Source organism: Mandrillus leucophaeus, unplaced genomic scaffold (assembly GCF_000951045.1).
Source record: "Mandrillus leucophaeus isolate KB7577 unplaced genomic scaffold, Mleu.le_1.0 Scaffold686, whole genome shotgun sequence".
Lineage (NCBI taxonomy): Eukaryota > Metazoa > Chordata > Mammalia > Primates > Cercopithecidae > Mandrillus > Mandrillus leucophaeus.
The window spans coordinates 1,663,004-1,688,174 of record NW_012107430.1 but is presented as its reverse complement, the minus strand read 5'-3'; the positions used below and the strand labels follow the sequence as shown (position 1 = coordinate 1,688,174).

Below are 25,171 nucleotides of genomic sequence, written 5' to 3'. Positions count from 1 at the left end.
GCATTGGCCAGATACAGTGGCTAACATCTGTAATCCCAGCACTTTGGGAGGCCAAGGCGGGAGGATTGCTTGAGCCTAGGAGTTCAAGCCTGGGCAACATGGCAAAACCCTGTCTCTGCAAAAACATACAAAAATTAGCTGGGTGTGGTGGCATATGCCTGTTGTTCCAGCTACTCAGGAGGCTGAGGTGGGAGGATCATGTGAACCTGGGAGATTGAGACAGTGGTGAGCCATGATTGCACCACTGCACTTCAGCCTGGGCAACAGAGCAAGACCCTGTCTCAAAAAAAAGTGGTGGTGGGGGGATATATAACAGTTAATTTATGCATTCTCCTGTTGAAGAGAATTTGTTTTCAAAACTGATTTTTTATTTTGCAATTACAGTGTTAACAGTGGATATTCTTGTTTATGACTCGCTGTGCACATGTTTTAAAGTCTTATTAAGGCGTATTCCTAGAGGTCAAATTGTTGGGTCATAAGATATAGGCATCGTCAAATTTCTAGATATTGCCAAGTCACTACCACAAATCCAAATTGAACTAACTTACACCTCACCTGCACCAATGGTAAATCAGGGTTCTTTACCTATCTTATTTGTGTGCAATGGTATCTTGTTTTAATTTGCATTTTGGGTTTATTTTATGTTGATTGGCCATTTTATTTTGTTTTCTATGATTTATTTATTCAAAAATATTTTCCATGGGTTGTTTGTTTCTTATTTATTTATAGGATTTGTTACTTTTGTTACATAATCTTTGTGGTTTTAGGTACTACAAATATCTTTTTCTGGTTGGTATCATGTCTTTTATTTATGGTGTTTTTGTTATGAAAAAAGATTTGATCTTAATATATTTATATGTATCAATTCCTTTTTTATGGATTTGATATAGCTTAAAGAAATTTTTCCCTACTCCAAGGCTATAAAAATACTTTTCTATTCCATTTTCTAAAAATGTTAAAGGTTTGCTTTTGGGCATTCATATCTTTATTATAAGTGGTTTAACTTTTTGCAATAATGTGAAAGGTCTATGTATTTTTTTCTCACATGGATTGATAATTGTTTTAGCACCATTTAATAAATAATCAGTCCTTTTCACACTGATCTGTTACACTCATTTATCATCTGTCAAGTTTCCATATTAGATTTGCTTTGTGACTTTCCTTAGTTCTATTGTTTTATTTGGCTATCACTATGCCAATACCATTGTCTAAATTAAAATAATGCTATAATGCATCTTGTTATAAAGATGATAGGATAAGCAGCCCACCCCAACCCATCTTCCTTCATTTTATTCTTCTTCAAAATTTTCTTGGTGAATCTTAGCCATTTTCTCTTGCATATACACTTTAGAATGGGCTTTTCAAGTTCCAAGAAAAATACTTTTGGTTATTTCCTGGGATTTGTACTTTCTATACATGACCAAAGATGATCTCACCATTTATTTGGGTCTTCTCTAATGTCTTTTATCTATTCTTTTGATTATTGAGTTTACTTTAATTGCTTTGTACTCAGTTCATGTGTTTTTCATATCAATTATTGGATATTTGATTAGACTTATTTTGTGACTAATTTTTATAAACAGTTCATGAATGCTTGGAAAAAATGTGGATTCTCTCATTTTGGGGTTTAAAGTTCTATACTGAATTTTAAAATTAAGCTTGTTAGTCATGTTTTTTCAGCTTCTATATCATTACTGCTTCATCTAAAGGTTACTGAGAGATGTGAGTTAAATGTCCTAAAATTATGTGGTTTTATTTCTTCTTATAATTCTGCCCATTTTCATGTAACATTTTTAGTCCACTTAATAGCTACATACAAGTTAATGATTATAAAACGTTCCTCTGGTCCTAGGTTGACAGCTATTTTCTCTCAGTTTTTTGAAAATATTATCCTATTATCACTGGACTTCAGTTATTGCTGCTAGGACATTTGCCAAACATCTAATTGTTGTTCCTTTAGAGGAAACGTGCCCCTTCTGGTTGCTTTACAGATTTTCTCTCTGTTTTTGGTTTCTACAGTTTGCTACAGTATGTCTAAAAGTGGATTTGGCTTTTGTTAATCCTACTAGGGACTGGCTATGTTTCCTGAATCTAAGATTTTTGGGTTTTTCGTGAATTCTGAAAAAATTTGAGCCTTTTTTTTCCTAATATTGGTTCTCCCTTCTCTTTGATCCATTTGCCTGGAATCGCTGTCAGATGTATATTTAGAATCTTCTTATTCTCCCTCCATATTTCTTATCCTGTCTAGTATGTTTCATCTCTCTTTATCTCTCTGTGCTGTATCTTGGGTTATTTTCTCAGATCTTCTGGTTCACTATTCCCTTCTTCATTTAGGTTTAATCTGCCTTTTACCTGTCCATTGAGTTCTTCCTTCTAGCAATTTTAATTTTTCATTTCTAGAACTCACTGATGTTGTTACTGATGTTATTTTCATATATTCCTGGTGCTTCAAAAATTGCCCTGTTCTTTATGTTTTCATTTCCTTCCTTCATGTCTTTAATTGTTTCGAATGTACTTTTTATAGGCTCTGTTCATTACTTCCATTATTTGGAATTCTTATAGCTCTAATTCTTTTTTTTTTAATTATAGTTTAAGTTCTAGGGTACATGTGCACAGCGTGCAGGTTTGTTACATATGTATACATGTGCCATGTTGGTGTGCTGCACCCAGTAACTCATCATTTACATTAGGTATATCTCCTAATGCTATCCCTTCACCCTTCCCCCACCCCATGACAGGTCACAGTGTGTGATGTTCCCCTTCCTGTGTCCAAGTGTTCTCATTGTTCAACTTTCACCTATGAGTGAGAACTTGCGGTGTTTGTTTTTTTGTCCTTGTGATAGTTTGCTGAGAATGATTGTTTCCGGCTTCATCCATGTCCCTACAAAGTGTGTGTGTGTGTGTGTGTGTGTGTGTACATGTACATGCATGTAAGAGTTGGCCTCCACTAATAATTAATTCTTCAAGTGTTTGCTAATTTTGGTTTGTGAGTTCATCTTCCAAGAGGCTTAGGTATGATAACTTGGTATAGCCTATTTGAGAATACAACCCTTCCAGACGGGTTTGTCTTGCCATGTGTCCCAGTGGTGTTATAGACCTAGAGCCACTTTGTTTTCTTAACTCACTTATTATGAAAATTTTCAGGCATACACAAGAGCAGATACAATTGTATAATGAACCTCTATATTCTCATCACTCAGCCTCCATAACTATCAACTCATGCTCAATCTTATCTTATCTGTATGCTCCTATATTTCCTTCACACCCACAGACTACAGACACTACACAATGGATTATTTTGCACTAAATCCAAGACTTTTATATCATTTTATTTATAAATATTTTGCTATGTAAGTCAAAAGATGAAAAGTAAAAAATAATCAATATACTAATAATACACCTAACAAGTTACAAGTTAATTTCTTAATAGAATCAAACCACTGTTCAAATATCCATGATTAGCTCATTAATAGTTCTTCCTAGGTTTGTCAAAATCAGAATCTCAATAAGATCTGTACACTGCAGTTGATTCATATATTTCTAATGTTTCCTTTACTCAAAAAGTTATCCTTTTTCTCTCCTTTCTAGTCTCTCTCTCTCTCTCTCCGTCTCTCTGTCTTTCTCCCCTTACAATTTACTTATTGAAACAGCCAGGTTTTGGGTTATTTTTTCAGGATCACTTTCATATTACCTTCTCATCTTAATAGGTTCCAGGACTAAGAAAGTAGTAGAAAAACCTCAAACTGCCCCCCTGCATCTGTTGAGACAGAACAATTTTCTGGATGACTTCCAGGGCTAGTGGGCTAATTGTTTTCTCATCTTATAAGGGATGCTACGTTTTATCCAGTGTTTTACAGGGAGAGAGTTTTCCTATCATTTAGTCCTTAATATTATGCAGAAATAAAACCTCTTGATGCTTTTTAGAAATTTATTTTGTATCAACTTGCAAGTTTCTTAACCTCTCTGAGCTGCAAGTTTCTATAAAATAGAGTAATATTTTTTACTTGATTGCATTGTTTGGGGGAAAATGAGCTAATGTATAAAAAGTAAGTAATACAAAAAAGATACACTTTCTGGGAAGTGGGGATAGCTGAGCAGGGTTTGATGAATAAATGTGAGTGAATTCAAGATGGTTGAAAGAGTAGCACCATTACACTGGGTAGATAAGGAAAGAAAAGCACATTTTAGGTCAAAGGCACAATTCATGTCCTATGACTGTTCAGCCCAGTTTTCATCCATAACCAACTTTATTGCTTCACAGTTCTGTTGGTTGTGCTTATTTTGTCTTTTGAGGATATAACTGCAAGAATTTCCAGCCGTTCCTATCAAATGTGTATCTTAACCCAGATACACAAATTTGTGTTATAATATGAAAACGAGACCCAAACCAAAGTGATTCTACTTGAAGATGTCCGTGGTAAGTCATACACTGGGATAGTTGTCAGATTTCTCTTCTTGGTTTTGTGTAAATTGATGAAACACTCAGCCCTGGGTTCACTGGTATAAAATGAAGAGCTATTTGCAATTGTTTCAAGCAAGGTTTTTGGAACTTATGTAGTACTTTGTGTTGGCACACATTTTACAGATCTTCCTAGCTTTCCAGCCTCATTTTGGCAGGAACATCAAAGAAAGCACACTATATCCATAAGATTTGGGGGATTCACACTCCTCTCATCCAGCTGCTGGTCACAAGTTGCAACTCATTTTTATCAGTTTCATTGGGTCGTTTTCTAATACCCTATAAAGCAACATAGGAGATACAAGTGAACATCTGCAAAGCACAATGTGTACTGAGAAACAGGGCAGTCACTTAACAAGCACATTTTTCCTCCCACTCTTTCTGTGCTTGGACAGCAGATCTGGCTAAACTACACAGCAATGCAAATTACAATGTAACTTTGGTGGGAAAAATTATATAAAATTCTAGTTTTCAAGTAGTTTCAAACAATGACAAAACGTACCACTTTGAATTAGAAAGGATGTATCTAGCCATACAAAGCACTTCGACTTGGCACGTAAGTATTCCATACTTCTTTACCAACCAATCAGAACTTTTATCACAACATACCAGGTGAATCCACTCTCATTTCTGGCAATTGCATAAGCAAAACTTTCTTAAGAAAATTGCCTATAAATTCTTAGCTATTTTGTTTTTACAATGTGTTTTCCAAAGATATCCAAATTTAACAAAGTTGTAGGTGAGGAAGCCCTGCTTTTGCATTATATTTTAATTAATTACCATTTATTTTTGTTTACTTTGAATGTCTTTGCATACTCATATGAAAAATACATACATTTACAATAATTCAGATGTAGACCTGTCAGATATCAACTCCTCAGGTAGAAGGACAGTTAAAATAATAAAGGGGTGTGTTTTAAACATGGCTAAACTTAGGTGTGATTGAGCAAGTGTCTTTTCTCTTTAGATCCTGAAAGGAAATACTTTTCTGTGATAGAATTTCTTGTCTATAATTGACTTTTCACTGAGAAATTTTGACCTGGATTTCTACCAGCCTCTTTTAAAAGTAATCTCACATGTCATCTTTGCAAAGTCAATATTACAAATTGTTTCCCCCAACTCCCCAGAAAGATGTGGAAATGACCAGATGAGGCTCTGTGTCGAAACCCAAACCCCTTGTGGGCAGGCAGAACTTAGTTCTTCCATGAATAGGATTTCTGCACTAGAGCTTTTCATCGGCAACTTTTACTCTAATGGCAAAAAAAAAAAAAAAAAAAAAAGTAAAATCAGTGAAGCTCTGGGGTTGGCGATTCCTAAGACAAATGAAAAGGCATTGAAAATCTTCCAGATAGATCATAGGCCAAATAAAGTAGTCATTCGCAAAGCTTCCTAGATATAAAAAATTGTTGCTAGCTACAATTTTGTTCACAGTGAAAAAGAAGCTTCTATTTTGAGCTTGGTTAGATAAAACGAAGAAAAAACATTTTTTTTTCAAGGTTATAATTAGTGCTCTGAGTTTTAATGCTGGTCCACTAATGTTAGTGTTTAGAGACAGACAGATTGTTACAATGCTCCCCTCCTCTTGGTGATCAGTTCTGCCGTAAACTCTTCACTTGATATTTGCACCCCTATTATTTTTGGAATTTGCCGTGAATATCTGCACACTAAGTTTGGCTGAAACAATTGTGTTTTCTAGAAAAGTAATATTAACTTGAGGATCTCATATGGCCAGAAAATAGTTTTAATTGAACGGCATTTTTTCCAGAAGTTAAATGATTGTCATTGTAAAACCACAGTAGTGTAATCAGAGAAACATGCAGCTGGGCATGGGACATAGTTCCTAAGATTGGCATTTCCTGGGTGGTAGATTATATGTAGGTTTGTAGCAGAAATAAATAGAGGCAGGAAAAGAAGTTTTATAACTCTTAGGTATTTGCAAACTATGTCAACGTGGTTGGAAAGATTTTTGAAAAGTGGGTCCTTACTATGAAAGCAAAATATCATCCTAGAGATGATGAAATCGAGGCTCCAAGGGTTAACTTGGTCAGTCAGCTGGAAAGTGGTGGAGGTGGGTTTTGAACCATTCCACTAGACCCAGAGCTAACATGCATGCACCACCTTGTTCTCTGTCTTTAGGTATGTGGCCTATCTTGCCATAATACTTTACAGTTCACTTTTGTTGCCCTTTCTCAGGGGCATTCGTATGTTGTCTATGAAACCTGTGAATTCTTAGATACTTATAGTGGATGCATGTTGTTGAAATAACAGAGCCTGCAAGGCTCTCAAACGTCTACCTTTTTTTTAAAAGGGTTGCTGGGCATTACCAATTCATTTTTTGAGGGAGAACATATCACTTTAAGGATTTATTATTTGTATTTTACTAATCACTGTATGTCATGTTTGTTGGGAAAAGAAACTATGATGATAATTGCTATATTCTCCATAGCTCTTCTCAACAGCTGACAGGTTATATATCTACTTATTTATTTGTTTATGGTCTGCCTCTCCACTTTAGCCCCATCAAGGCAGGGATTTTTCTCTCTTCTTTTCACTGTGGTATCTCCAAGCCTCAAAGAGTACCTGGCACATGGTAGTTACACAAGGAATATTTGTTAAATGAGCAGAATGAGATTATTTCTAAGATGTGACTGAGTGCTTATGTTTACATCTGTTATTCATTTTCGGCTTGAACTTGAGCACAGTTTGAGTTCCTGTGAGATGGGGAAAAATACCTACTACAATTCCAGACACGTTATTTATGATATTTAAAAGTCAATTACTAACTATCATTTTCTCCATCTTCTACGTGATAAGACTGAGTCTCAGTGACTAAGTCACGGTCCCCCAGCCTGCATGGTCATTTGGACCTCAAAGACTTTGTTTTTCACGCTGCCTCAGGATTGGTGCTTCAGCAGTTCAGGAGAGGAGCAGATGGTAGCAGAGATGTTCTTCAGATCTCTGCAGTTCTTGCTTATAGTGCTGTCAAGATTCCTTCAGGCAGGTGACTGTGCCATGCAGTGGCTAAGAGCCAGGCTCTGCGCTCTGACAGCACAGCTATCGATTCTGTGATATACAGTATATTTGCTGTGTGAACATGACATTATCATCTCCATTTTATAGATAGAGAAACTGAGGCTAAAAATAATTAAACAGCTTTGTCCAAGATCATTTGGCTAGCAAGGTAATTGAGTCAGGATTCAAACTTTAATGCCCATGTTCTTCCCACTATGTAACCCTGTCTCCTTAATTATGTTTATAGTTCTATACTTGATTTTACAGAACCAAATAAGCAGTTATCATTTATTGAATGAACTGTTACTTGATGTTTCATGCTTTGCACCATTTTCACCTTTCTTGCCTTATCCATTTAGGGAAAAGAGTACATTTTGTGTTCCTTTATCTTGCTTTTATCTAAAAATATAATGAAAAAGAATTAATAATAATAATAACAAATGTAGGAAGGGGATATCATTCATAATTCTACCATATTGAAGCCCTATATGATTAACACCAAAAATTTTGCCTTTAAAAACATAATACATTGGGGGAAAAAAAGGTAGCTGATTCAGTGCTTCTTACATTATAAAATGGATGAGGGATTTTGGTAAGTGATCAGCAAGGCGGGGGTTGTATAAGCTGCTGTCAGCTGCTCATATTCACACCTGGCATGGACTGGTCAAATGACATTACCCATAGCAATACATTTTCCTGTGCCTCCGTTCCTCTGGGGATTAAACTGTGATTTTCTAAAGGGCGAAGACCATATCTTCTTCTTTATACTCCCAGTCCCTACCACAGTAAAGGTTGAGCTAAATTCAGTTGGAGAGTGATACCTAGATTAGGGTGGCCATTGATAGCAAGATCTCAAAGCTTATGCTGTAACCATTCTTCCTCTATTCCCACAAATCAGGAAATAAGTACTATGATTTCTCCTTGGCACCCTCCCCTGTATCTTTATACAGATTATGTAGGCTGATTGTAGGGATTCCAAGCAATTAGTAATGAGTAATGTGCCAAACTTAGATACAAACCAATCTCACTTGTTAATCAGATACTTCTGTCAAAAGAGGGACCCAGAAAAGGCAGAAATGGGATGGAGGTGCAGGAGCATGCTGGAGCATTTCTGATGGACTTGTAACAGCTGATTGCATGCACCTCTTCCCAGCTTTGCTCAGTGACTTCGTGTTGGTTATCTTGAAATCAGCCATGGTAGAAGTAGTCATACCATGGAAATTAGCAAATGCTACAAATAGCCCTTCTCTAATTGGTTGTTAGATATTTACCATCACACCACTGTAGAGGTGGTGCAATTTTCGAGGTGATTGTTTTGCTTTGGGTTGGAGTGGCTGATGGCTTTTAACGGTAGCAGAATGCCACATCACACTCGAAGATTTAGAGATGTTCCTCAAACCACCAGTCAGATACATTGAGGAAACAGGCTCTGCAGTGAGGTCATATTTAAATAGCAGTGAAGACAGAGGGATTTCTCCCCCAATTTGAAGGACTCCTATGATAGCAGAGACTACATTTCTTTATGGGGAAACAAATGGAGCCAACACCTTTGTAACATAATAGTAATACAAACAATTCAAGGGCCATGAATGTATATCTAGCCTTTTACATTTCTAAAAACTCAGTTTTCTCTCCCTTGAAAAATGCATTCTTGAGATGATTAAATGCAAGAATGCATGTCAGGTGTTCAGCACTGGGCTTAACACTCTGTAAATACTCATAAATGGTATACTATTGTTATTATATTATTGTTTATAATAAACAACTCTCTATAGGAAATTCCAGTAGTCAGTGTCACTCTGGACCCCTAACCATTTCGATAAACCCCACCCCAGACATCAGCATTTAGAGCACTGTGCTTACAGCCTAGCCTAGTGGTTCTCAAAAGGGTCATCCCAGCACTGGCAGCATTAGTATTTCCTGGGAATTTGTTAGAAATGCAAATTCTCAGTCCTTACCCCAGACCTATTGGATCAGAAATTCTGAGGATGAGGCCAGTATTTACCCACCTCTTCAAGTGATTCTGAACCACTCTCTTAGGCTTTGTCTTACCATAAGGCAGTGGCAATGAGAATCCAGTAAAAATGTTTAAGTCAGGCTAAAATATTCTCTCCAGTCTTTCTGAAATCTTGATTGGATAAGCAGCCTTTAATAGATCTGTGTGAAATGTTCTGTTGCATGCCATTTAATTTTCTGGTCTATTATGTGTAAACAATCCTCCTAAGACTATCCTCAATTAACAGACTGTAATATATTTATCATTTGTTGAAAATGAATTCTAATAGTTTACCTTAATGTTTATTAAATAGGTGACAATCCATGGAAATTCTCTTAAGAAATATTCGGAGAAACATTTACAGTTCTGCTACTTCTGTTGTTGACCAATTGATTTTGTAAACATGAGATGAGAGTTCATCTTGTTACTATATTGATTGGATTAAAGTACTTTAAATACAAAGGTGAAAGTTGATTAACTAACAGAAATAGAGTCCCATTGCAGGTACACAATGAAACGGGGGTAAGGAAGGAGAAGAAAAACATTGAAAGGCATTTGACAGGGGAAGGTTGTATTCCCCAGATAACCCTGTCAAGCAGCTCGGTTGACAACAAAAAGAAGAAAACAAATAAATTGGAGGTTGTGTGAATGTCACAAGACCAGAATATAAATACATACGACATGGAGAGAGTAAATATCAATAATTCTCATTCTCGCAAAATGTTTTAGGGTGGTACCTTCCAGCTATGACAAAATCAAAAGGAAAAAAACTAATAATAAGCAGGTAAATCTCCGAGACACTGGTCCAGTATCTACCTTTTATTCATAGTACAAACCCTCAAAAGACACCACCGCAGGTGTAATAGGCCAAATAACAAAGACAAAGACAATGTGTGACAAGACTCAGGACTCGCACATCTACAGAAATGGATTTAACATTCAGAGACCATTTCAGCCCTGTCTAACTTTCTAGCTCACAAGAGAAAATGCAGACTTCACTCTACATGGACAAAAAGGATATCTTCAGGCAGAATGTGGAATTTAGGACTTCAGTTTTCTCTTCACGCTAAACCAATTGTAGAAACACACATCCGAAAATAAGTTAAAGTCATGATTACTGTCTTTCTTTTTTCCATTAAAAATCACTTTAAGTTTTTCTTATCAACTTAATTATTTGCACGCACAATGACTAAATCTCAACAAGCTCTTAAATGCTAGTTGCCCTTTGCCCTCTCAGCACTAGCCTTCCCAGTGCCACACATGTGCCATTTGGCTTTGTGCTCTGTGACACCGCCATCTGGGTGTCTGGTCCAACAAGCGCCTTCTTGAAATCCTTACATAACTGCCTTCTTCCTGTGCCGTGGGCTTCACCTCACCATATCTAATGGGAGCTCTGGCCTGGACTCTACGAATGTCGTTCCAGATAGGCCTGGCGGGTCTCACTGCCCACTAACATGAGCTCCCCCTTCCTTGCTGGGAAGCCAGAATGCCGTGTCTTCCTGGCACGTCCACATCCTGCCAGCTCAGGAAACAAAACCCTTAGTCTAGCATGAGAAATCTGGTTTTCTCTCCATGGCCAGAAAACCTTTAGTTCAGTATCAGTAAAGCCTACCCTTCTAAAACATGCTTACACTGAACATCAATAAACTCTCTGATAAAGAAGTCTTGTTATAACATGCAAAGCTGTAGGTAAAAAAAATGAAAGTCCCCTCTCACCTTAGACCATATGAAGCCCTATCAGAAGGCCAAGAAATTAAAATATGTTCAATACATTTAAGCTTTATAGCAAATACCCTGTACAAGAACCTAAATTGAAGCTTTCAAAAATCTAAAAGGACAAATCTAAAAGGACAATCCATTTCGTAATTTTTAGATATGACATGACATAGAGCTACAATTATAAGAAATATACCTGAGATGCTTTCTGTTCAAAAAATTCAAAGATTCTTCATAACTGGGTAACTAACTGGACCCTTTTCTGTTTTCAGACTCTCTCTGGATGGGCCACTGTTTCCTGTGGTGTCAATTGCTTCACATATGGTGATGACTAACAAATCTTTGTCTCCAGCCCAGGTCTCGTTCCTGAGCTCTAAGCCCATATGGCTGCACTTTGTGTCCATGTGGGATCATCATTCCCACTCCCATTCTGCCCCTCCTTTTCTATCTTATCTCATTAAATGTCCACACCACCCACCTGGCAGCACCTTCCTGACCTCTCCCTCTCCTCAGCTCTTACATCTTTACCTTAATCAGTCTTTAGAACCTGTGGATTCAGTTTTTTTACTGTCATTCAAACACACCCACTCCCTATCATTACTTCTACCTGAGCTCAGACACTCATCATTTCTCAGGTGAAGAATGGCCTCTAGGTGGTCTTCTCTTCCCAAGAATTGCCCCCATGCAATCCATTCTTCATAGCCAGAAGGACCATTCTAAAAGGCAAAGTCAGTCACACCCTTCTGCTGCTGAAAATGTCCTAGTTGAGAAATGTCTGTTCATATCCTTTGCCCACTTTTTGATGGGGTTGTTTGTTTTTTTCTTGTAAATTTGTTTGAGTTCTTTGTAGGTTCTGGATATTAGCCCTTTGTCAGATGAGTAGATTGCAAAAATTTTCTCCCATTCTGTAGGACTGGATTAAGAAAATGTGGCACATATACACCATGGAATACTATGCAGCCATAAAAAAGGATGAGTTTGTGTCCTTTGTAGGGACATGGATGCAGCTGGAAACCATCATTCTTAGCAAACTATCACAAGAACAGAAAACCAAACACCACATGTTCTCACTCATAGGTGGGAACTGAACAATGAGATCACTTGGACTCGGGAAGGGGAACATCACACACCGGGGCCTATCATGGGGAGGGGGAGGGAGGAGGGATTGCATTGGGAGTTATACCTGATGTAAATGATGAGTTGATGGGTGCTGACGAGTTGATGGGTGCAGCACAGCAACATGGCACAAGCATACATATGTTACAAACCTGCACGTTATGCACATGTACCCTAGAACTTAAAGTATAATATTAATAAAAAATAAATGAAAAATAAAAATAAATAAAAAAAGAAAAAAAGAAAATGTCCTAGTTGAAATCAAAGTCCTTTGTGATCTACTTCCTGTCCATTGCTGCAAACACGTCTTTTGCCTTTTATTTTTTTCTCTGCACTGGACCTAGAGGAATCCTCAAATGTTTACTCTGCCTTTCTTCGTGCCTTTGCACCTCTATTACTCTCTGCACAGAATACCTTTCCTCACACTCTCCTAGCCACTTTCTGCATATCCTCAAAACTCATCTTTCTCCAGGAAGTCTCCCCAAGTTTCCATCGGGGTAGTTATTCCTTCTGGGTATTCCTATAGCAGATGTAGTCCTAGTACTTTTACAATAGCCCAACTGCATTATCCTGTCTTTTCTCACTGGACTGGGAGATCCTTAAATGCTGGATAGTCCTTGGTGTTAGGGCCTGTTTTTCCATCTCTCATTTCCCAGGATCATACAATAACACAGGGCCTGCTTATTGTATGTCCTCCATAAAATTCTGTGACTTGAATAAGTGAAATGCTCTAGAATGAGGTCATGTGTTCCTATGCAACTTCTTTCTGGAAGCCAGGGTAAATGAAGGCTACAAAGAAGTAGCTACTGCTGAAATCAGAAATTTTGTTCAAGGCACTGAATCAGATTTTTAAGGTGCTAGTTAGGCCTTATTACTGGAATGTGTCTCTTATGAAGACAAAGAGGAAAGTCTTGGTGATTGCCAACTTCAGCTGGTAGTCTCTAGGGAAGAAGGCAGTTATGTGGGAGAGCCTGACCCTTTGCACCTGCAGTCAGAAACTCACAGGCATGTGTCTAGGGATATAAGCAGGATTACAACCCTCAATCTGGTGTGTCACCAATAAACAAAAAGTAGGTCTTTCTTTGATTGTTTCAAGTTTTGTAAATTCTTAATGTGAGAATAAATAGTAAACCCCTACAGTTCTTATCAAACTTATCCTTCAATTTAGTATTTTTTACAAATAAACTTTACAAAAGAGCTTCATCCTGACTTGAAAAAGCCATGTTAGGGGCTATACGAATAACTTCAGTATCTTTACTTTTGTATCTGCAAGTCTTCTGCTGAAAAGCTGCCTCCCTGGGTCCTATCTGTTTTGTTTTCTCTCCAGATCTCTCCAGTCCATGCCATGCTCACATGTTTTAATGCTGTGTCTCTCCACTGCAAATATTATATCCTGCTATTAAGCCAAGCAACCATTTCCATTCAATGATGGAAAACCCTGGAAACAGTCTGTAGTAAGAGAAGGCTTGGCTTTTGACTTCATGGTCCAATAGAAATCTGAACAACCTACAACTTGGCAATGGATGAGGGCATAGGTAGCTTATTGATTGTGTAACCAAAGGGAGAAGAGGATAGAAGTTTTACCTGAAAATGCCATGTTGGCTTTGCAAATGATTTCTCCACCCTAACAGACACTGCCTATGGTTTGAAGCTGACCCTGGGGTAGGAAGTATGAGTATGTGCAAACCAGTTGTTTAATGACTTGCTAGGTGACTCTCAGCCACTCTTTCAACATCTGTCTCTAGGATAATTGTGCTTATCAGGAAATGCAATTCTGTCGCTTATATTTTCTATTTTAAAAGTGTGGAAATTTATCAATGTTTTAAGCTTTCCAAAATTCAATGTGAATAGATATGCTTTGATTAGAAACTCTAAATCCTAGTTCTAAAAAGTCTAGTTCATGAAAAAGAAAATGCAGTTTAACGAACAGATTGAGTGTATTTTCCCTCAAAGCTGCTGTTTCTCTGGCCAGCCTTCTTTCAGTAGGCACGTCCACCGTCTTTTTGTCACTGATGCTCCAAAGCGTGGAGGTCACTTCCGGTTTCTCCCTCTCCAGGTCCTCCCATCAGTTATGCAATAGCCAAGATGTATAGATTCAGCTTTTACTGTGCCTGTCATCTCCATCTCTTTTTCTGAATTTGCATGCTACTATCTGAGCTCTGGTTCACCTGATATGTTGATCTTGCTCAGGTTAGTAAAATAATACCCTGATGTTCTCACTGCCGACCCACCCAACATCACTGCTAATTTTCCTGAAATGTGTCTCTCAAATCATGTCATTCTCTTCTCAGAAATTTTCAAGGGAGTGCCACTACATACTAAATCAATCCTGTGTCCCCAGATTTTCATCCTACCCTTTGTGCTCTATATTTTTTTTTGTTTTGTTTTTTTTGAGATGGAGTTTCACTCTTGTTGCCCAGACTGGTGTGCAATGGTACAGTCTCAGCTCACTGCAATCTCTGCTTCCCAGGTTCAAGCGATTCTTCTGCCTCAGTCTCCCCAGTACCTGGGATTACAGGTGTACACCACCACGCCCGGCTAATTTTTGTATTTTCAGTAGAGACAGGGTTTCACCATGTTGGCCAGGCTGGTCTCAAACTCCTGAGCTCAGGTGATCCACTCGCCTCAGCCCCCCAAAGTGCTGGGATGACAGGCCTGAGGCACCACACCCAGCCTATATGTCGTTATTTTAAACTATGGGTGTGCATTTGCTGTTCTTTCAACACATTCTCTGTGCGGCTCTTCCTCTGTGCTATTGCTTATGGTGCTGCTTTATCCCAAGCTACCTGATTTGAATCCTGGTTCCAAAGAAAAGGCTTTGTGCCTTTTCTTTCTCACTTACAATATGAGAATCATAGTATCACCTACCTTATAGGATTTTGTAGCAATTACAGGAGGGCATACAATATAAAGCAATTATAGGAGGAATACAATACAAAGCCCTTAGAAGAGCCCCAGCATGTAGTAAATATTCAGCTAATGTTAGTAATCATGTTTCATTTCTTTCAAGGACCATTTCAAATCCATGTCTTAATGGAAGCCTTTTATATCGCCCAACTCAATGTAATTTCTTCCTCTTTTTGTACTTCTTTGAATAATATTTAACGTGAAATGTCCTGCCTTAGAATATGGTGTGCATTTATTTTGGCTTTCACTGGATTGTAAACTGATGAACACTGAGTAAACTTTATTCCTCATCACATACTCTGAAGGATTTTGTATAGTACCTGGCATATCAAAAGAACTTAGTAAATGCTGGCTAAGTGGAAATCAATTGATTTTACTAATTTGAAAGTGGTTTTCCAACAGTTGAAAGAAAAACACAGTGCATAAAGATAAGTAAATGAAATGAACAGCTTTATAACATGGATGTGACTGGGGCAAGACGCCGAGACTGATGTCATTTGAACGCACAACGTGCCCTGATAACATCCTTTCTTCTGTGTTCTCCATTGCAGGTCTGCTTAGTGGCCTATCTTGGCTTGTTTATGCTTTGTGTCTCATATCAGGTTGACGAACGGACATGTATTCAGTTTTCTATGAAAGTAAGTTGTGATTGTTCTTTCTCTTTTATCATCACATAGAAAGAAACCCAAGTACAAAATAAGGGAGTGCCTTCTGAAGGGGTTGCATATCTGATTAGTCTAGAAATTGCATTTTTAGGCACGCCAAAAAATGTTTTAAGAGGGCATTGATCCAGACCTCAAAGGTAATGCTGATTTTGTTTTTTAAGTCTTAATTTCCATGAACTGGGTTGGCCTGGAGGATATGAAGTCTGTCCTTCAATGCCCTTAAAAGGAATATTGAAAATTCATCAGTTCAACAAAACACTTGGCCAGAAAAAAGTGTCTCTTTCAGTGCCCACTTCCATATCTCGGGGGTTATTTGGGATATTTTAATAATGAAGCAGTCTAAGTGTATTTCCTCTTGTAGGTGGGATCACTGGGACAGAAAAAGTACATTGGGTGCATCCAAATGCTCTGTGCCAAGACTCTCAGGGCAAAGTGGGGGACAGGCGATGGGATATGCGTGGTTTGGCAAGCATGTGTGTCTTTCATTTGTGTGTATCTTTTTTCTGTTAGGGACAGTGCATTTGGCTGGAGCCAATTCAAGTACACAGCACTTTCACTGCACAACAGAATCTACCCCAAAGGGAAGCAAAGACATTCGCTTTCAGAGTATGAGGACATAGACACAGAACTTAGCAATCAGAGCTAGTAGAAAGCAAATTCCTACATTTTCTCTCAACCACTGTAGCAAAGAATACAAAGCTTTCTTTAATCTTTTTTTTTTAAATTTTGTCCACTGACTTGTTTTTTCTTCTACAAGAAAACGTATAAAAACTGGATTTTTTTGTTCACTACAATGAGAAAACATCAGACATAAAAGTAAGTGAATGACATTATTTGGAAGTGACTAAGGTGAAAAAAATAAGATGTGTTGGAAGATTCCAGTATAATTGAAGCTGTTGACATAAAAAAGCAATGGGATGATATCTTTTAAAATCATGCTATAAAAAGTAATTAATAGAATACAAAAGTTTACATTATAATAACTAATTTTTAAAAGCTGATTACACAAAATATATGACATTATCTTACAGAAAAAATAAAAGCTCTTAATGAGCATAGAAAATACAATTATCTATCAGTGGTGGGATTGTATGTGCATTTTTCAGTTTTTCTCTAATTTTGAAATGTTCTCCAATAGTTGTAACTTTTCTAGGTAAAAAATTAATAGATACTACTTTTTTAAATGATGAAGTTAGAATTTTGGTGGATATGCCTTCATTTGGAAATTATACTTTTCTGTCTGAGGACTTTCCTTGAAAGAAGGCCAGATAGCGTAGACATCAGTCTATGTTTACTATTTTTTTGTAGAGGTTTGACTAAACAGCAAGGCTTGGTGATTTAAAAAAATAAAGAAAAAAAATGAAGCCAGAAAGCTTAGTAAGAAATGGCCTGTTAAATTACAAGAACTTCATCCAGTGGCTGAAGAACACCTCAAACTAGGTTTTTATTAGTTTATGTGAAATGCCTTCATTTTCCCCCGAGATGATCCCAGAAAACAGCAGAGGCAAAAGCATCAGCTTGAGAGAGGCCCCAATACCATCTCAACATCTGCACCTTAGTTAAAATAGGGAGTAAGAGAAAAAAAAAATAGAAAAAAAAATCACTGCCAATGTCAGCCAGGTTGAGGATTCCCCACTAGGAAGATCTATTAGCTGCCTCTTTTTTCCACCCGTGACAGGCATTGACAAATACTGAGGCACTTTTCTCTTCTCCTGAACATGACCTTTCTTGATGCTTGCTGCTAGCTCTCTAAGGTTGCATGCTACATTATCTTCAGTTTGAAAGTGAGCTTCAGCCCATCTCCAGATTTTCCAATGACACAACAGGGGACAGCTGACTTCCCTTATGCTTCTCACACTACTGGGGGGACGGAGGCATAACATGCATCTTCATAGGGCGTTTCTCATCCGCATAGCCGCGTTTTGGTGCCCCCATCTCTGGACCCTGGCCTAAGCTTTGTTTGAGGATTTATTTCCTCCTGTTGAATGCACAGATAGCCAGGACAAGCAAACAGGCCATGATGACAGTCTCATTGTAGTCAGCACGTGTGCACACACACGCACCCTCCCTTTCTCTTACAGACAATAGTCACGGGCTCTTTTTTTTTTTTTTTCTCAAGCTGAGACAGTCCTCTGGGGGGTCGGGAACTGGGGGTGGGGTCCTTTCGCAGGCCCTCGATGCCACCAGCGCTTTCCTTCTTCCTCCCTGGGCTCTGCCTCTGGTCTTGGCTGGGCATCGGCCGCAGGTCACGCTTCCTGCCTTTCCCAGTGGCCTGACTTTCTCAGGGCTCCCCTGGAGGTTCCGAAACGTGTCGGGGGCATGTGCCTGCGGAAACATTCCGGGGCACGTTCCCTCCTGTCCACATCCAGGAGGCCCTGAGCTGCTGCGGCAGCCTCCTCCCAAGCGGTGCGCTGCAGAGGGGCCCTTCCCGTTCAGGCCACCGGGGAAGGTAATTAAATTGGAGCAGAAACACCCTCCTCCCGAGGTCACCGAACGTGAAAGCTGCAGGCCGGGTACCAATTAAAGGCAGCGAGCGAGCGGAGACGCGCCCGGGCGCTGCTGTTACATAAGCGCCCGGGGCCACCGCGCCTCCGCCCGCTGCGCAGCGCCAGGCTGATGGGCTGACACCCGCAAGACAGACGCCTCGGGCGCCGGGCTTTTATCAAGATGTATTTGCTCGGATTCCCAAGGTCATCGTAAACACTCTTCCTTATAGTTTATTCGTGTCGTGTAGGTGAAACAAGCCACTTGATTTTAAATTACAGATTCTAACCCAGAAGCTTGTTGCTGTCAGATGAGTTAAAAGCCATGAAGGAAGAATGCCACAGCGCTGCAGATGCAGCCCGCAGGCTTTAGGGGGGATCGAGTATGTATTTATGTCTTAAAATGGATAAGAAACTTGATTCCGTGGCTTCTAGTTTACTTGGCCTGATGCTTTCCCGACTGGGAGAAGCCGAGTCATTATGTGTGAGATAGATATGCACGATGTAAATTTATTCATACTCAGGGAAGCTAAGGGGCATGGTTTTTCTTTGTGTTCTCCTTGGGTTCTAGCATAAACGGTTCAATTAAAATTGAGCAACCACTGTGTTTGTGTAAATGTTTACATCCTTCCTACAAGCCAAGAATGCGTTGTTACTCCCACATGACAAAATGAGACAAAGGCAGTCGAATTAATATCCTCAGTCCTGAGAACTGGCAGCTCTTTCCATCCCTACTAATTTGCTTATTATTTCACAAATACTTAAATAGTGCTCCTGTATACCAGACGCTGTTCTAAGCTCTTTACAGACATCAACTCTTTTGATCCTTGTAATTATCCTGTGAAGTAGGCGCTATTATGATCATGCCAGGTTTACAGATGAAGAAATACAGGTGCACAGGGATTGATGAATTTGCCCAAGGACCATGGCTAGTGAGGGGAGAACCAGGATACCGACCCAGGCAACCTGACTCCCTGGTTCAGGCTGTTAATCATCAGCCAGTACTGCTGCACACATGTTAAATGGTCTTGGGCACATCTTTTAATCTCTAAGCCAAAAAGTCATCTTTTAAAATAGACAAAATTCCCATTTTCAGCAAATGGATTTTTGTGACTATCATGAATAAAATATTTTTCAACTATTTGAATTATTTGCAGATTGAGAATGAGGGATTATTGTCATTGCTTCAAGATATTGCCCCAACAAATGTTACAGAAAGTTGCTATCTAAGGAGCTGGATGCAGTGGCTCACGCCTGTAATCTCAGCACTTTGGGCGGCTGAGTCAGGAGGATCACTTGAGGTCAGGAGTTCGAGACCAGCCTGGGCAATATGGTGAAACCCTGTCTCTACCAAAAAAATACAAAAATTAGTTGGGTGCGGTGGCACGCACCTGTAGTCCCAGTTACTCAGGAGGCTGAGGCACGAGAATTGCTTGAACCCAGGAGGCAGAAGTTGCAGTGAGCTGAAATCAAGCCACTGTACTCTGTCTCAAAGAAGAAGAAGAGGAAGAGGAAGAGGAAGAAGAAGAAGAAGAAGAAGAAGAAGAAGAAGAAGAAGAAGAAGAAGAAGAAGAAGAAGAAGAAGAAGAAGAAGGAGGAGAAGAAATTGCTATCTAAGGATGTATGTATGTTAGAGGTAGGAAGGTTATCACAAGAACCCTACCCCCCACTTCCATCCACTGATGGCGATAAAACAAGTAGAGAAAACTCCATTTGGGGCCATTCTACTAAGCAGATGACTACTAGGTGGGAAATGATCACTTTAACCTGGGCCTTCCCTGCTAGTAAAGTCATAGATATACCATTGTTCCCAGAGCAAACTGTTCCCAGTTCTCTGCTGGCTGTACTGGGAACACAGCTACAATGGGTACACACATACACACACACACACACACACACACACACACACACACAGAGCGTGGTCAAGACAGTTTAATTTGGCTCTTGGCACCAAGAGTTTGAAGTCAGTAATCAAGCCTGAATATTTCAGAACCCAGAATTGTTCAAATATTCTGCTCCATTGGTCCTACAAAATAAATCCATATTTTTAGGCTAAAAATTCCAATTTTTGCATAAAGTATAGTCACTGAAAATATTGAGGTCCAGACGAAGTGGTTCACAGCTCTAATCTCAATACTTTGGGAGGCTGAGGTGGGAGGATCACTTGAGACTTGGAGTTTGAGACCAGCCTGGGCAACATAGCAAGACTCCATCTCTTAAAAAAAAAAAAAGTTTTATGATGGTGCCACTTTGTATTTATCTGGTTCTCTTCCTCCAAGGAACACTAATATTAAGTATAATCCTTGTTATGTCCCTGAGATATAAGATGTTTCTATAAACTGTTTCACAGATGAAGATACTTAGGTTACATCTGACAATCCTTTAAATGATTTGAAAAGGAAAAAGAATGTGTGTTTAAGATCTCTTTGATGAAAAGATCTAAAGAATCCATGATACTAATTAAGAAGTATTAAGAAAATAAATGGCTTTAACTAATTCTACTCTCTTCCAGTGACCTTAGGTATACAGTCAAGCTGTATGTAATCCCTGATGGATTCCCTTACAGGCAAACCAGACATAAGCTTAGGGCACCAGCAACCAGTATGTGCACCCACACTCACACATACATGCACACATACCACTCAAGAAAGAGAAGAAGTAAAAATGTAAATACAGAATTCCAAATTTAAGACTTGAAAACACTTGAAATCATCACTGTGTGGAAAACACTCATTTGGAGGACTTTTGTACACATATTTTACAGTGTCACATGTATGTTTTAATTTTGAATTATATATAAGGGAAGGTGGGGGAAGGGCATCATCCTTTCAGAGCTACTTTCATCTGAACCTGGAAATGGCTGGAACTAATATTACTTTGTGAAGAGGCCATTCACCAGAATTGTTCTCTGTGGAGAGCAAATTTTGACTGTGGTAATATAATTCTTGCACTAAGAACTATGTATGCTAGTCTCAAAAACTGGGGACTCTGAGCCTTACCTAGAATCTCAGCAGGTGGACCATTAAGAGCAACATTTCTAGCAGGTGAGTTCAATCACAAAAATATTTCTTGTTCCATAGATTTTATTGTGGCCATGTCAGTGAACACCCACAAGTTTTGCTCAGAATGTTTCAGGTGCAAGCTAAACCTCTAAATTATTCAGAGTTCTCACAGCCCTTTAGCAGCAGAGTGAGAACTTTAACCAGCCTTTTTCAATCCAAAAGTTAACCTGGAGGCCAACAGAGTTCAAAACCTTGGTGACTGCGGAACCATTTAGAAGTGGATTTTCATGCTCAGGAATCACATGGTCATTGTTGGGCTTGGGGTACGTTTCACAGGCAGTGAAGCTGACATCAAGTTACTTGACTTCTGGAGCCATAATTTGTTTTCTCCCAGCAACCTCTTGCTGGGGATTCTCATGTTTATGGATACAGTTTGGCAATCACTACATTGAATATAGTCTTTTAAAAAATGAACCTATTCTATTAGTTGACCCATCATTGCTAATTTTGGCCCACACAGTGTTTGTATTACAGAAGCCTGTTCTTTACTTCCTAGTCTTGTTTCAGCCTTAATATCAGAAGTTCCTGAGTTCAAAATAAGCACAACATGTCATCCAGGGATGGCTAGCTTGTTTGGGATTCATCTAAACTGTGGCAATATCTAGACAAAAACATCCCACAATACAGCTAATATGGTTGTCATAACTCTTGAAAAGGGCCCAACATCTGGATGGCAAGTGAAAATGTGATCAGGGTTTAAGAACTACCTGCTAATAAATAAACATGGAACTATTTCCGTGTCTTAGGTGCTGTGTTTCTAAGAAGAGACAGCCTTTCCATCAGCAAATTTCTGGGAGAGAAGAAAAAGAATAGTTTTGATGAATTAGCTTTGCAAATCATCATCCAATGTTCTTTGTAACCAGAAAGGCTTTCTTCTGCTTTCTTGCAGCTGTTATACTTTCTGCTGAGTGCCCTGGGCCTGACAGTCTGTGTGCTGGCCGTGGCCTTTGCTGCCCACCACTATTCGCAGCTCACACAGTTTACCTGTGAGACCACACTCGACTCTTGCCAGTGCAAACTGCCCTCCTCGGAGCCGCTCAGCAGGACCTTTGTTTACCGGGATGTGACGGACTGTACCAGCGTCACTGGCACTTTCAAACTGTTCTTACTCATCCAGATGATTCTTAATTTGGTCTGCGGCCTTGTGTGCTTGTTGGCCTGCTTTGTGATGTGGAAACATAGGTACCAGGTCTTCTATGTGGGTGTCAGGATGCGCTCCCTCACGGCTTCCGAGGGTCCCCAGCAAAAGATCTGACATTCTTGCTCAAAGCTGCGAGAGAAAAATAGCACATGGAGTAGCCAAGGTTAAACAAAAACAAATTTTTAAACAAAGAAAGGAAAAAACATTGACAACAAATAATAGTCACTCTTCTAAATGAATATTTTTATATTTTTATAAAATAGCATTTCTTCAGGTTTCTATTGTATTTTTCTTTAACATTCTTCAAGAGAAAGCAAAATCCAAACTGATTTTGGAATATTAAAAGTTAACAGAACACTGAACAAGGAAAGAATGGCATAGCTCTATCTTTACAGTCTGGCGTTAATTCATATTACTCATTTTATCCATTACTTACATAATCTTCTTTCCTGTTAGTCCAGTTTGATGGTGTGAATGGTGAATTTCAGGCCCAGTTGCTAAATTTTGTGGCATCTTCCTCTGGTCCTTCCCACCTCTAGTCATCAGCGCCACACTGTCTTGGAGACAGGCAGGAGGTGGGGGAAGAGCTGAGTCTCTTTATTTTCCCTGGTAGAGACGTCTTCAAGGCATGAAATAGCTTAAAGAGCAGAATAGAAACAGAAGAGGCTTTGCAAAAGGCTAGATAATTATAAACACCTGGGTTGGGGCGGCGGCCCTTCTCTTCAGCTCCCTTAGCTTGGCTCTGTAAGTAGATCACTTGCTAAATGCTTTAGATGATTGCCTCTCAATAATTGAAAGGTGGTGGTAGTTGTATTCTTAATGATGTAGAAGGTTTAAAAATAATTACATTATGCTTCTATTCTATCATCTAAAACAAATCATTAAAACTAATTTCTAGCTAATTGTTAATTATAATTATGCTCAGAAGTCTATTTAATGAGCTCTGGCTGTACTTACGCTACACTGTCGGTGTTAAGAGAAATTACTCTCACAAGAGCAGAGGGCTGAAGATTCTCTCTTCTGAAAGCCAAGCACCACAAGGAAAAAAAAAAATGTGATTAATAGCTCGGGTTAAAAACACTCATTTAAACAAAAACAAGAGCATTCGTAATGGGAAGTGTTTATACAAATAGCACATTTGTGATATGTTGAAAAGTATCTCTCTTGGCAACCAACCTATGTCTGAGGAAGATTGGGTAATGCTGTGTTCCATTCATGAAACTGTATTTGATACATAATCCTATTATTAATTCGTATGCTTAGTCAACCTACAAAATCAAAATAATATTCTGAAGTTCTTATTTGAGCAATATGGCCTTGAATTGGAGGGTAGTTTTAGTTGTTTTGTTGTTAAGTGACTGTGGTTTAAATTACAAATGCCCCAAGGTGGGGAGACTTCCCTCTGTGACTATTGTTATTTTTAAATTCTGAACTATCCATATTTTAAGGAAAGACCTAAAAATGGAAATTCATGAAACGTAAATAGTATCAAGAACTTTCTTTATCAGTATGCTTTGTTGAAAGCAGAAATTAAGATAATAATTGAGTTCAATTCGCCTCTCTGCATTGCTATTGATATACTTTACTAATCAAGAAATTCTAACCTAAAAGGAAAACATTTTCTTGTTTGTTTTAGAAGAAAGTGGAATAATTCCATGGATTGTGATAACGATGTCCATTTCTACACAATATAAATATCCAGTATAAAGGAAAGCGTTAAGTCAGTAAGCTAGAGGATTGTAAATATCTTTTATGTCCTCTAGATAAAACACCCGATTAACAGATGTTAAACCTTTGAATGTTTTGATTTGCTTTAAAAATGGCCTTCCTACACATTAGCTCCAGCCAAAAAGACACATTGGAGAGCTTAGTGGACAAGTCTCCGGAGCAGAACTGATCACACACAAAAGTTACACCAACAGAATACCAAGAAGAATGATGAGGACCTGTAAAATACCTTGTGTCCTGTTTAAAAAAAAAAAAAAGCCAGTAACTGAATCCGTTTTGATTTTTGATAGAGTTTCCTACACAAAGAAGAAAATAACTGAGAATCTTTGAAGAGTAAGAAAGTAGCACTTTAATGCTAGTAACCGTGAATTAGGCACCACGGAAAGCGCATCCTGAATTTCTTTAGGAACAACATTTTATAGTGAACACTGCAAGTTTTTATATTTAAAAATTAAGACTCTGTATATCCTTAAGGTGCTCTAGGCTTTACCAGTGATTCACAGGGTATTTCAAATGGTAGAATCATTTTAGCTTCTGTGCTTCCTTTTTCTAAATAATGCAACCTGTAAGAGCTGACATTGTAATAAGCGCTATAATAGTATAACCATATAATAGTATATGTATACTATATATATATAAAATGGGGATATTACTGTGGTATGATTAAATCATTCTTATGTCCCAAAGAGAAAAAAAAGTCATAAGTGAATAGAAAGAACTAAGCAGAAAAGAAAGAAAGAAAAGATTTCTTTGCTATGAGCTCGCTGTATATTGATAAGTGTAAGAATTGTGTTGCCTGAATAACTGCTTTGGGCTAGATTTGAAGTATTTTGATGTTGTGTTTTGCAAATATTGAAGTTACAATAATGGCAACAGAAAAGGAACA

The 25,171-nt window shown here is 38.6% G+C and overlaps 1 protein-coding gene across 2 annotated transcripts in view; it reads left to right on the top strand.

Moving 5' to 3' along the window:
* The window catches only part of SSPN (sarcospan), a 37,565-nt gene extending 12,654 nt beyond the window's left edge, over positions 1 to 24,911 (top strand). For both annotated transcript variants that reach the window (XM_012002414.1, XM_012002413.1), the window contains exons 2-3: positions 15,758 to 15,844; positions 22,306 to 24,911. In XM_012002414.1, coding sequence (XP_011857804.1) covers positions 15,788 to 15,844; positions 22,306 to 22,671 — 423 coding nt within the window. In that variant the 5' untranslated portion in view covers positions 15,758 to 15,787 and the 3' untranslated portion in view covers positions 22,672 to 24,911. The remainder of the gene's footprint in view (positions 1 to 15,757; positions 15,845 to 22,305) is intronic.
* The last annotated feature ends 260 nt before the right edge of the window (positions 24,912 to 25,171 follow it).